This window comes from Erpetoichthys calabaricus, chromosome 14 (assembly GCF_900747795.2).
Source record: "Erpetoichthys calabaricus chromosome 14, fErpCal1.3, whole genome shotgun sequence".
Classification (NCBI taxonomy): Eukaryota; Metazoa; Chordata; class Cladistia; order Polypteriformes; family Polypteridae; genus Erpetoichthys; species Erpetoichthys calabaricus.
The window spans coordinates 47,055,864-47,068,188 of NC_041407.2; the positions used below are offsets into that span (position 1 = coordinate 47,055,864).

General features: G+C 39.5%; 1 protein-coding gene across 7 annotated transcripts in view; it reads right to left on the reverse strand.

Annotated features, from left to right (window-relative positions):
• The window catches only part of nfyc (nuclear transcription factor Y, gamma), a 129,346-nt gene that overhangs the window by 64,064 nt on the left and 52,957 nt on the right, over positions 1-12,325 (reverse strand). For all 7 annotated transcript variants that reach the window (XM_028818353.2, XM_051936340.1, XM_028818350.2 and 4 more), the window contains exon 2: positions 11,572-11,681. In XM_028818353.2, coding sequence (XP_028674186.1) covers positions 11,572-11,673 — 102 coding nt within the window. In that variant the 5' untranslated portion in view covers positions 11,674-11,681. The remainder of the gene's footprint in view (positions 1-11,571; positions 11,682-12,325) is intronic.

Consider the following 12,325-nt stretch of genomic DNA (forward strand, 5'->3'; position numbering starts at 1 on the left):
GAATCAATGTATATAAAATACACGTAGAATTGCACCCCTTATTGATTTAATACAGTATGCAGAATTTTATTTTCCAAAAAGTTATGATTTCTTATTGTAAGGGATGGGTGGCAAATCCACTGGCATGTGTGGATGAACACCATTATCAAAAAAACAACACAGGAAGCGATGAAGCGCCAATGACCTGCTACTATTATAAAAAGATTTGGAATCATCTGGCACCGTTTTATTAACCACCTATGATCCACGGTCAAATTAACTGGATTGAATTAAGGCATTTAGGGGTTGTATTAATAATCCAAGAAATTTTAAACAACTTAATCACAAGTGTTAATGGAAACTAATTTCAGCTCTAATTTTACAAAAAAATTTTATTGATCACAGGAAAGTTGTGGGGTAATAAAATTAAAATATTTACTTTCAATTAATCTGAATATGTTTCAAAGTAACTTAGGGAGGGAAATCTAACATTGGTTGTAGATCTTCTGAATATACTGCAAGAGAACTAAGAAAACTGTAGTTTTAATTTTGGTGTTACTTTAATACTCATTTATACAAACCAAAAATTTATAACTGCAAAGATCAAAAGCACATTTCCAATTCAATTAAATACATTTTAAATTGCCATATACAGCAGAATTCAATACACATTTAAATTCTCACATCTCTCAGACTAATCTGAAAATATAGAAATGATCTCAAGTTACAATAAACGTGTAGAAATTTACTGCCACAGAATTATATGAAAAGCAGCAAAAAAAAAAAAAAAAAAAAAAAAAAAAAAAAAAAAAAAAAAAAAAAAAAATACAACTCTTAGTAAAAATTAAGGGATCGGTAAACACATATCCTTGCTCTTCTGAAGATACTGTATGCAATGGATTAGAAGGCACTGAGTTATGCAGACAGAACATCAAGACCATCCATCATTTCGTAATGAGATTTAGGATTCAAGTATATGAAACTGTATTTGAGAGTTTGTTTTAATTGATTCATATTGTGCTGCATTACCTTTTTCATTTGTTTGTTAAAAGTTTGTTTTATAAAAGCCAGAAGCTCTGTACAAACCATTGCCCCATGAATTAAGAAAACTGTGCAAAAATTAAATATCCAATCAGATATATTTATATTAGATTGGTTTGATCAATCATCTTTTTTTTTTTTTTTTTTAAACTAAGCAAGAGATAAAGGATTCCGTTTTTCAGCCATCCAGAGACTTGGGAAACAACCTGAGGCAGTGCCAGAGTCTCAGAAAACTTGGCTGTTGTCACTGTGTCATCACCTTGTTTTGCCTGTGTCTTTCTTAGTCTAAGAGCTTTTTATATTCAGTGATCCCTCGCTATATCGCGCTTCGCCTTTCGCGGCTTCACTCCATCGCGGATTTTATATGTAAGCATATTTAAATATATATCGTGGATTTTTCGCTGCTTCGTGGGTTTCTGCGGACAATGGGTCTTTTAATTTCTGGTACATGCTTCCTCAGTTGGTTTGCCCAGTTGATTTCATACAAGGGACGCTATTGGCAGATGCTGAGAAGCTACCCGGCTTACTTTCTCTCTCTCTCTCGCGCTGACGTAGGGGGGTGTGAGCAGGGGGGCTGTGTGCAGCTGCTTCCTGAAGGACATGCTGCACGGTGCTTCGCATACTTAAAAGCTCAAAGGGCACGTATTGATTTTTGACTTTGTTTTTCTGTGTCTCTCTCTCTCTCTTTGTCTGCTCCTGACAGAGGGGGTGTGAGCTGCCGCCTTCAACAGCTTTGTACCGGCGGTGCTTCGCATACTTAAAAGCCAAAAAGCCCTATTGATTTTTTTTTTGCATTTATGTTTGCATTCTTTTAATTGTGAGATGGAACTGTCATCTCTGTCTTGTCATGAAGCACAGTTTAAACTTTTGAAAAAGAGACAAATGTTTGTTTGCAGTGTTTGAATAACGTTCCTGTCTCTCTACAACCTCCTGTGTTTCTGCGCAAATCTGTGACCCAAGCATGACAATATAAAAATAACCATATAAACATATGGTTTCTACTTCGCGGATTTTCCTATTTCGCGGGTGGCTCTGGAACGCAACCCCCGCGATGGAGGAGGGATTACTGTATATTAATTTTATTTCACAAAAGTAACATTACATACAATCAAGCTGAACTTTACAACAAATGGACTCCAAAAAGACAAAACCTAATAAAACAGACTTCAATCCCAATCCGGGAGAAAGAGAGGAAAACCAAGATCATGAACAAAGAAACCAAGGGAAATGTCCTCTCCCCAATATAAATGCCTATTCTAATATTTTATTAATTAAATCTCTTAAATGTTTTGATAAATCCTCTAAGCAAAAATTACATTTTTTCCCCCCCAATTGCAAATAGTATAGAACGTCAGTTCCCCACTGTCTTATAAAAGGCGGGTTGGATTCTTACAAGCAAGTTAAGAACATGCTAGCAATGTAGTATAGGCTACAATCAATTTGTCCTTATCCACTTTAAGCCTAATTGGGAGTATACCATACAGATTTTTTTTGAATTTTGAAACATACATTTGATTTGAGTCTAGTAACACCCGGTGAAATTTTGTGTACTTGTAAAACTTAGCACTTGTTTTTTTTTTTGTTTGTTTTTTAAGTACTCAGTTTTATTCTGTCAGTGACGTTCACATGGTACAATGAACTTGCCTCTTCGAGTTTATAGCATTTATCTCCATTCTTTTTCACAAGAGAAGCGATGGCCACTGTTGGTACTTTTGTACCGGCAATCAAAGAAACGATGTCCCCATGACCGCTATTGGACTACCATGTGGCATTTGCACTTTGACAACAAAGACACCCGTGCAGAACATATGAAAAACAACAGATTTGCTGCAATTTCAGACATCTGGAAACGTTTTGAACTATGTTTTGAGTTACAACCCAAGGCAAAGATTTTCCAAGTCTGTAGTCATAAAGCTTATGGAGCCGTTTCTGGGCAAAGGCAGAACCGTAACAACAGACAGCTTTGTCACAGCGCTTTCGCTGGCTAATAGACGTCTACCTCCCGACACAACCCTGCTTGGCACCATAAGTAAAATGGGACTTCCACCTACACCTAAAGTCACTTTAGTAAACAAGCAATTCGCCACACTACTGTTTAGATCGGGCAGTGCCATGCTGACGGTGTATATGTCCAAAAAGAAAGCTTTTGATTTCAGTCTAACAGCCGGTGAAAAATTTTGCTACCTGTAAAAGATATCGCTGAATGGGTATAAGCAGACACACAAACACTGGTAAATCATGTCTTCTTGGTATCTTGTCATCACTTGAATTTTTTGTTATTCAGTTTTATTCTTGACTAAAAGCACACTTGTTTCGTTAAACCTTTGGGAAAGTGTTTATATTCTAGTAACCACTTGAGTAAGATCAAAACTGTCTCTGCATCTCTCGCGAGTACTCCGTGTTATGGTGCATGATACTGAGAGAGGCAGAGACAGAACAATGGTTTGTGTTTTCTTAAAATTTTCTCTCTTTTTGCTTGTGTAAGGATCTAGGAGACCCTAGTTGCTTACTAGACGAGTGCTTCTTCTATGTTTTTGTTTCCTTTATTGAGTAATTTGGGACCACACTTACTGGTACTTAAAATGTGTTTTAGTGACACACAGGTGTGTCCCTTCAGTTGACTTCCTTAGCAAAGAAATTATCAAAATTTCAAACTGTATTGCTTCCTTACACAAGTGACTTACAACTTGATGATTGCTGTGCGAGAATTGACTTTGGCACTCTGTGTTGTGTAAAAAGGTCTTACCTAGTTCACTGGTCCATCATTCAAATTCCTCTTTTACTTTATCGTCTTTTTCACACCGTTGAATTGAAGTTGCTTTACAAAAACAGGCAAAATTAAGAACTTTATAACCCACTTCAAATCTAGCACAGAGCAAGCGAGCGCAAAGGCACACAGTGAGAGAGAGAAAGAATAAGAAAAAGAGAAAGACATCCTAGTAGCAAATAGGGGAATGCATACTGCACATCTGAAATTCTTCTTCGTAATGTCTAAGCACCAGGGGGCTCATGTATAAACAGTGCGTACGCACAGAAATGTGCGTACGAATGTTTCCACTCTCAAATCGTGATGTATAAAACCTAAACTTGGTGTAAAGCAACGCACATTTCCACGATACCTCATATTCTTGCGTACGCAAGTTCTCCGCTAGGTTTTGCAGACTGGCAGCACCCAGCATCAAAGCAGTGCTAATGTTCCTGTGTGGTTACCCTTTCTTTCTTAGATCCACATTCCTGACGCGGCTTTATAAATACAATGAAACTAACTGCATATTGTTTATTAGTGTAATGCATCTGATTGTAATTAACCTGTAACAATATAATGGTTCAGAGAATAACCATAGTATTCCAAATACCATAACTGCTTTAACGTTATTACTCTCACTGCACCTTCTTTTTCTTTTTTCAGCTGCTCCCGTTAAGGGTTGCCACAGCGGATCATCTTTTTCCATATTCCTCTCACTGCACCACTCGGAGTATTTATATTACTGTATCTGAGTTTGGAATCACAGCAGCAGCTGATCGGAAAGAGAATTATCGGTATACAGCATCAAGCACACGCTGCCTCAGCCGCGGCAAAATGCTTCAGAGCCTTTCCTGTACGGACCTCGCGGTTCAGAAACAGTTTCATCCCAAGAACTCTAAACACACTCAATCAGTCCATCAAGTGCTCCTCGTAGAACTGTTTGTACTTATAAGTACAATTACCTCACTGTAAACTTGCACTACAGTTATAATATTGCACAACCTGAATTACTTTATAAAGCGCGTATTTACATATGATGACGATATCATTTCTAAGATGAAATGCAGCAAAATATGTCGATTATACAGATAAAACTAGCTTCATTTAAATAATCTATATCATTAATAATTAAACATGTGAGGACACAGTGCCACAGCGCTAGCTAGTTCACGGATTGTTCCTACCTTGTGCTGTATTCTTGCTGGGCTGGCGCGACACTGGAAGGATAGATGAATAGAATAATTAAACACGTACTACGAAGATATTTCAATATTCCTTAAACGTTTTGAAGAATCGTCGTTCTAAGCTTACAGATGGCTTAACGTCTATTACAGAGCCGATTCTGTGGCGATTGGGTATTTGGAGAAAGAAAAGTGAGGACAGGAATTGGAGGTTAGTACGTTTGAAAGAGACAGTACTGCTGCAATAAATTATTTCATCGAAGGTCGTGCATGGGCGCAGCAAGCATCTTGCGTGAGACATGAACAATCACTGCTCCACCGTGTTCCCATGTTTAATAACATGCTTTCATTCCTATCATCATGAAAAAGATAAAGTATACATCTCAGTATTTTAATTATTCAGACAGCTGTAATATCACGAATGTAATGGATTCTGTGTCCAGTCAGAGGAAGAGAAAGCCCGATTAAGAAGCACATAGTGATTCACACACAGAGCACATAGAAGATCAAATACAAAACAAAGCATTTAACGTGCTACTTTAGTTACGATGGGATTTGAGAAACCACTAAATTAAACGATTTTAAGATGAAATTTATGATGTTCTACTTTAATGACAAAATAAAGTACGTGATTAAAGTGGAAATTCCGAGATTAAAGTTGACATTTCGAGCTTTTTTCCCCCCATTGTGTGCCTATTTTTTTTTTTCTCTGTACCCTAATAAGCTTTCATATGACACTCAGACGGTGGGCTACGACTCGCCTTTTCACGGCGACTTTGATATGTGACAACTTTTTTTTTTTTTTATTTCGGGCACTGTGCGACTTTGTGAACTCGAAACTTATTCGAGTTTCTCCGACACGCTATGTCACTCGATCAACTTCCTTTTGTTGATTATATCACTGTTTAAACCAACAAATAGTAAGTTTTTCCTTGCCTCCACTTGGTATTCGCTGAAATTCTTCTATTTTCCCCTGTGCTTTTCCCATTGTCTTTTCACAGAACGCCAAGCTTAAGGGCTATTTATATTGTTTTGTATATTCAAAGAGGCGTAATTCTGGGAGGAGCTGGGGTGGGGCAGCAGGCGTGTGCACGTGTGTTACTTTTCACTCTGATCTGGATTTATGTAGCGGAAGAACGTGGAAGTTGGCGAACGCACAGATTTATGCATCTGGATTTTTCTGTGAGGGGCGGCACGGTGGCGCAGTGGGTAGCGCTGCTGCCTCGCAGTTGGGAGATCTGGGGACCTGGGTTCGCTTCCCGGGTCCTCCCTGCGTGGAGTTTGCATGTTCTCCCCGTGTCTGCGTGGGTTTCCTCCGGGAGCTCCGGTTTCCTCCCACATTCCAAAGACATGCAGGTTAGGTGGATTGGCGATTCTAAATTGGCCCTAGTGTGTGCTTGGTGTGTGGGTGTGTGTCCTGCGGTGGGTTGGCACCCTGCCCAGGATTGTTTCCTGCCTTGTGCCCTGTGTTGGCTGGGATTGGCTCCAGCAGACCCCCGTGACCCTGTGTTCGGATTCAGCGGGTTGGAAAATGGATGGATGGATTTTTCTGTGCTTACGCCATGTTATAGTGTGAGTTCTACACACAGCGTTATACATGAGGCCCCAGGTACCTATATAAGCATAAAACATGGAATAAATTGCTGAACCGTTCTGTCATGAGGCACAGTGCAGTCCATAGCACCTTCAAGTGTTCAGCAGAATACTCAAAAATAAGATAAATAAGATGGGTTTCATCAGGGGTCGGCTGCAGCCCATCTGCAATGCCTCCACAGTGCACAGATTGGGAAACTGGAAACTGCTTTCTTAAAGAACAAGTCCAATTAAAAGAATAAATTGTTTGTGACAAAAACCCGCAGACACAATGGATCCTAATGGCTGAATTCGAGAACCGTCAAACTATATTATTTTGCTTATAAATTAGTAAGAAAAGTCTTGTGTGCATGCACTCCATTTGGTGTGAAAGGGTGAAGGCGTAGTTGGTAAAATTTCCAGGCCAATTTTTTATCTTATTCCACTCCTGGTCTATAATAAATATTTCTATTTAGCCTACAAAAAACAACCAACAACTACTTCATTCTACTCTGCACACATTACAATAATGTTCCTATACAGTGATCCCCCGCCGTATCGTGGTTCAGCCATCGCTCCCCCCGCTACATCACGGAAAAATTCAATAAATGCATCCTACCTGTAGTGTACTTTGCAGCCAACTCATAACAAAGCATACAGTTTTCAGCAGTCACTATGGTAGACAGAGTTTCGCATTACAGTACCCAGATGATTTTATTACAATGCCCGTTATTGGCTTAAAGAGGAGACTCAACCATTCAGAGCGGGATTTTCATTCTCTTGGGCTCTGATAGGGTGCTGCTAACTTGGTGTAATCTCACAAGAACAGCGAGCATGGGGCCCCGACGCATCTCCGTTCTCTGCGTATCGCATACCTTGCTTGTGGTCCGATTGTTGTGAGCAAACTTTTTGTTTTAAGCCCTACGATGGCTCCCAAGCATCCTGCATCTTTAAAGAAGGGAAGGGAAGGAAAGCGTTATGCGGACATCGCGCGCCATTACGGCTTGAATGAATCGACGGTATGCTACATCTATATATATAATTCACTAAGGCAAGACAACCATGGAAAGCACGCCGGAAGGGGGCGTGGATTCACTAAGCTGTCGACAAGTAAGACACCCATGGCGCACGCAGGAAGTAGCCACGCCCACCAACTCTAAGCCCATTGGATACGACGACAACTCACAGAGCCACGCCCACCAACTCGGACGCGACGCCTCGGAAAACATGCCGTCATTTCTGTTTGTCTGTGCCACAGTCCACATGCAGCTCTGAGCCACGTTGACTTTTCATTAGTCAACTTCAGTGGAACCTTGGTTCACACAGAGGCAGCGCCAGAGAGAGACAGAGGCACACACAGGCAGCGCGACAGAGTCACACAAACACAGGCTGCGCGACAGCGAGAGCCCCGCAATCCTTTAAAACTGAGGTTAAAACACAATGAAGGAAGCAGTCGTTAAAAACCAATAAACCCTGTGCCTCTTTTTCATTAGCGTCTCACCTGCTTCACCGCCCTGCAACAGTCGAGACGCTTTCTCAGCAGCTGACCTCTGTGCCTGACTCCACTACTGTCAGTCGCCTGATTAAAAATGGTGAACTCCTGCAATGTTACTATCTTGCTTGGCTTTTAAATAAAGTTCGGATTTGTTGAAATGTTCCTTTTTCCCCCCTGTGCTTAAAACTCATTTTTAAAAAAAAGTGTTTATACAACTGCTGCAATGTTACAGAGAGAGCGAAGGGCTCGCTGTGCTGCTGAGAGAGAGAGAGGGGGGGGGGGGGGGGGGGCTGGGGAGGCTCGCCGTGCTGCTGAGAGAGAGAGAGAGAGAGAGAGAGAGAGAGAGAGAGAGGGGGGTGGGGAGGCTTGCGTGCTGCTGAGAGAGAGAGAGCGAGCCTGCGCATGCAGCTGAGCAGGGAGCCTGGGTGTTTATGTCAGTGTTATTCAATGTTTTTACTATTACACTGTGCATTCTATGGTGTAATAATTAACTATATTTGTGCTTAAAAATCTTTAAAAAAATATATTTACATACAGTTCGTATGGTCTGGAATGGATTAATTGTATTTACATGCAATCCTATTGGGGAAATTGCTTCGGTTCACAACCAAATCGGTTTACGACCAGAGGTTTGGAACGAATTATGGTTGTGAACCGAGGTTCCAATGTATATTGAGTCTAGAAAACATGATCAGCAAGTCTTTGATAGGCTGCAACAAAATGATGAAAGAACGGGCACATTTTTTTCTCACAAGCTGGGTGGGTGGGTGTGTGTTAGTTAATTAGTTACTCGAAGGATTTCAAGATTTAATATGCACAAGCGGTAACACTGCAAAAGCAGCCCAAACCAGAAAAGACGGCTGGCAAAAAGTGGCTGACAAATTAAACGCGTGTGCATTGTGTGTGCATTGCGTGTGAAAGCGGCGTTACGGATTTTGCAAATGTTCGTTTTTTCCCTCTGCTTAAAAAACATTAAAAAAGCGGCGTGATTATGCGGCGTAGCGGGTTGGTATGCAGCGTGTAAAACAGTTTGTCGCGGATAATTTGCCTTTTACTTTAACACGAAGATAATTTCCTGTTAGATTTGCCTTTGCGATGACAATTGATAAGGCACAGGGCCAAACTTTCAAAAAGATGTGCATGCATCTGCCAAAACCAGTTTTTAGTCACGGACAGTTGTATGTTGCTCTCTCCAGAGTTCCGTCTTTTCATTCACTTACTGGTATGCCTGCAGGAACACATGCAGCGAGTGAGAGAGAGCGAGCGACACACACACGCATACAGGCGCGCGCGCGAGAGAGCGCTGGACGCATAAGAATAGTAATACTTCATTACATTTATATACCAGTGTTTTCAGTATTCAAAGCACTATCCACACAGGGAGAAACCGGGAAGTGAACCCAAAATCTTCCAGTCTCCTTACTGCAAAACAGCAGCACTACCATTGCGCTACAAGGCAGTTAAAGAATGCACCAGCCTCGATTTTGTTTTCACTTCTGTTCACAGCGATCGGATCGTAGCATGCATTGTTGCAATGTTACTTTTCTTGGTGGCTTATTACATTACGGATGTTTCACATGTTAATTTTTTTCCCTGTGCTTAAAAGACATTAAAAAAGTGTTTCTCAACTGTGACTCCGGAACAACTCAGTACGCAAGCTATATTAAGCGTCAACAATGAAGACTCGCTACACCTTAATGAACAAGTGCTGAAACTTACCCCTACCGACGAAGTAACTTTCACCAGCGTGGCCTCCATCGTCACAGACGATCCCGCTTTCAGTCACGGACAATTGTATGTTGCTCTCTCCAGAGGTCCATCTTTTCATTCACTCACAGTGGTATCCACAAACCCACCCCATTTGGACAACTGTGTCGTTCAGCAAGTTCACCCATCAATACATAATTATGCGGCGTATGTTACGCCGCGGGTTGGCTAGTTATTATTATTATGTTACTCATATCCTTAGCCCGACATCCACATATCATATGTGTTTATAAAGTGTGTTTTAATAAGTTTACATGTGTTCAAAGCGTGTGGGAGGGGTATTTTAAGGCTTAAACTGTAAAAAAAATATGTATATGGTCTTTCTATATCGCGGATTTACACCCATCGCTGATGGGTCTGGAACGTAACTTCTGCGATAGGCGGGAGATCACTGTACATCTAAAATAAATACCATGTCCTGGTTTATTGAATTGTATAACATTATAACATGGAAGGTAGCTGTAACATCTGTGTATAAGCCATATATATTTCCTCATAAAAGCCAGATTTTCAAGTTGGGTTGTTACAAATAGAGATTTATAAAATAACTGTTTTCAAAACACACATTTATGCCTGTATCAACTTAAGTGCATTGTAACTCAAGCAAAACAACTCCAAACCCATAGGCATCTGTGAGAATACATTATCACACCTGCCTATCAGTCAGCTCCATTTAAGAAGAAAGAACAACAGATTTCAGGTTTGGATTTCAAATTTGGTAATATCTATTGATTCAATCAGGTCAGATCTACAGACGGAGTTGAAAAGCATTTCATTCTGCATACACCCGAGAAAAAATTAGTACCCAAGCAATGCTGTTTATATTCCATGAGTTCAATGCTATTTTAGTGTTTCTGAAATTGTTGGTTGACTGAATCGTTCCACATTGCCTGCATTAACACCAACTGCTCAGCAAAAATTTTTCAAGCGCATTCAATTAGGTTCAAACACAGAAAACTACGAAGACAAGTACAACTCTTTCATATTCCGAGTCACTGAAATCTGTCCAAATGAGAGATCCAAAAGGATTTTTTTGCAATAAAAACCCAAAACAACAACTACAAAATAAAGGGGTATTACAACTTATGTTTTGCTTTCGTTAGTGAGATATCGTAATGCGTGTAATACAAAAAAAATGTTACATTGTAAATGTACATCAGAATTTTGAATCGTAATAATTATACTGTTTCTGTTTCTTGCTGAAAGTCACATGATCGGTTCTAATGGCTTTCTTAATATCTGACACACAATAGACACAATATAGCCCCAAAAAAAAATCCATTTGCCATTTCATACAACTAAGGCAGTAATCATTTTTTTTGATCTTTCAGCTTGTTAAAATGTTATATTAGGAAAAAGGATGTATACATGCAGTAGAGGATGTGTAGTGTCCTTTATAATAATCTAACAATTGGCAATCATGGACAAACATTTTTGCCAAGATTATGAATATTAGAATACCCATGAAATTACATGCAAGTTTCCTGTAAAGTGAAAAGCACAGTAACAAAGTGGGTAATTTGTCTCTACAATTTTAATGTAACTAATTCTGTCCCATTAGGCGTCCCTTCTCGCCTTTTTGAACTGCTGTCCACCAAAAGGTCAGTGCACATCACTGAGGTAAAGTATGTAAAAGGGTGGGGAGAAACTAATATGAAAAACTATAACCAAACACATCTCTCTATATGTTTAGCCACATAAGACCAGTGCATTTTAATGTTCAATGGTATCATTATAAACTGCAGTGTTGAGGCAGAAAAAAATATGCCTGTAATAGTAACGCTACATACCACAGTGAGGTTGCGAATATCTTCCAAAACACGAGGCCAAAAAGACTGGAGAGTCTGTTGGGCATCGCTTCCCCCAGCACCAAATGAAGAATCTGCAGACATCTTGAGATCTGGTTAAAAATAAACAAGATATCTATTTGAGACATACTATATACATACATCTATAAAATGAACTTGCATGTACAAAACTTCTAGTTCTATAAAAAATACTTGAATAACTGAAGAATGAATAAGAACAACAATGACATTTCTATGGTACATTTTCATACAAGGAACACATTATAAAAAAAGAGTTACAAGGCAAAAACAGCAAGTCAGAAATAGTTATATATAAATAATAATGTATAAAAAATAATTCATAAAGAATCAGGATTCACTTACATAACACATATACAGGTGCTGGTCATAAAATTAGAATATCATGTCAAAGTTGATTTATTTCAGTAATTCCATTCAAAAAGTGAAACTTGTATATTAGATTCATTCATTACACACAGACTGATGTTTAATCAAATGTTTATTTCTTTTACTTTTGATGATTATGACAACTAATGAAAGTCCCAAATTAAGTATCTCGGAAAATTAGAATATTGTGAAAAGGTTCGATATTGAAGACACCTGGTGCCACACTCTAATCAGCTAATTAACTCAAAACACCTGCAAAAGCCTTTAAATGGTCTCTCAGTCTAGTTCTGTAGGCTACACAATCATGGGGAAGACTGCTGACTTGACAGTTGTCCAAAAGACGACCATT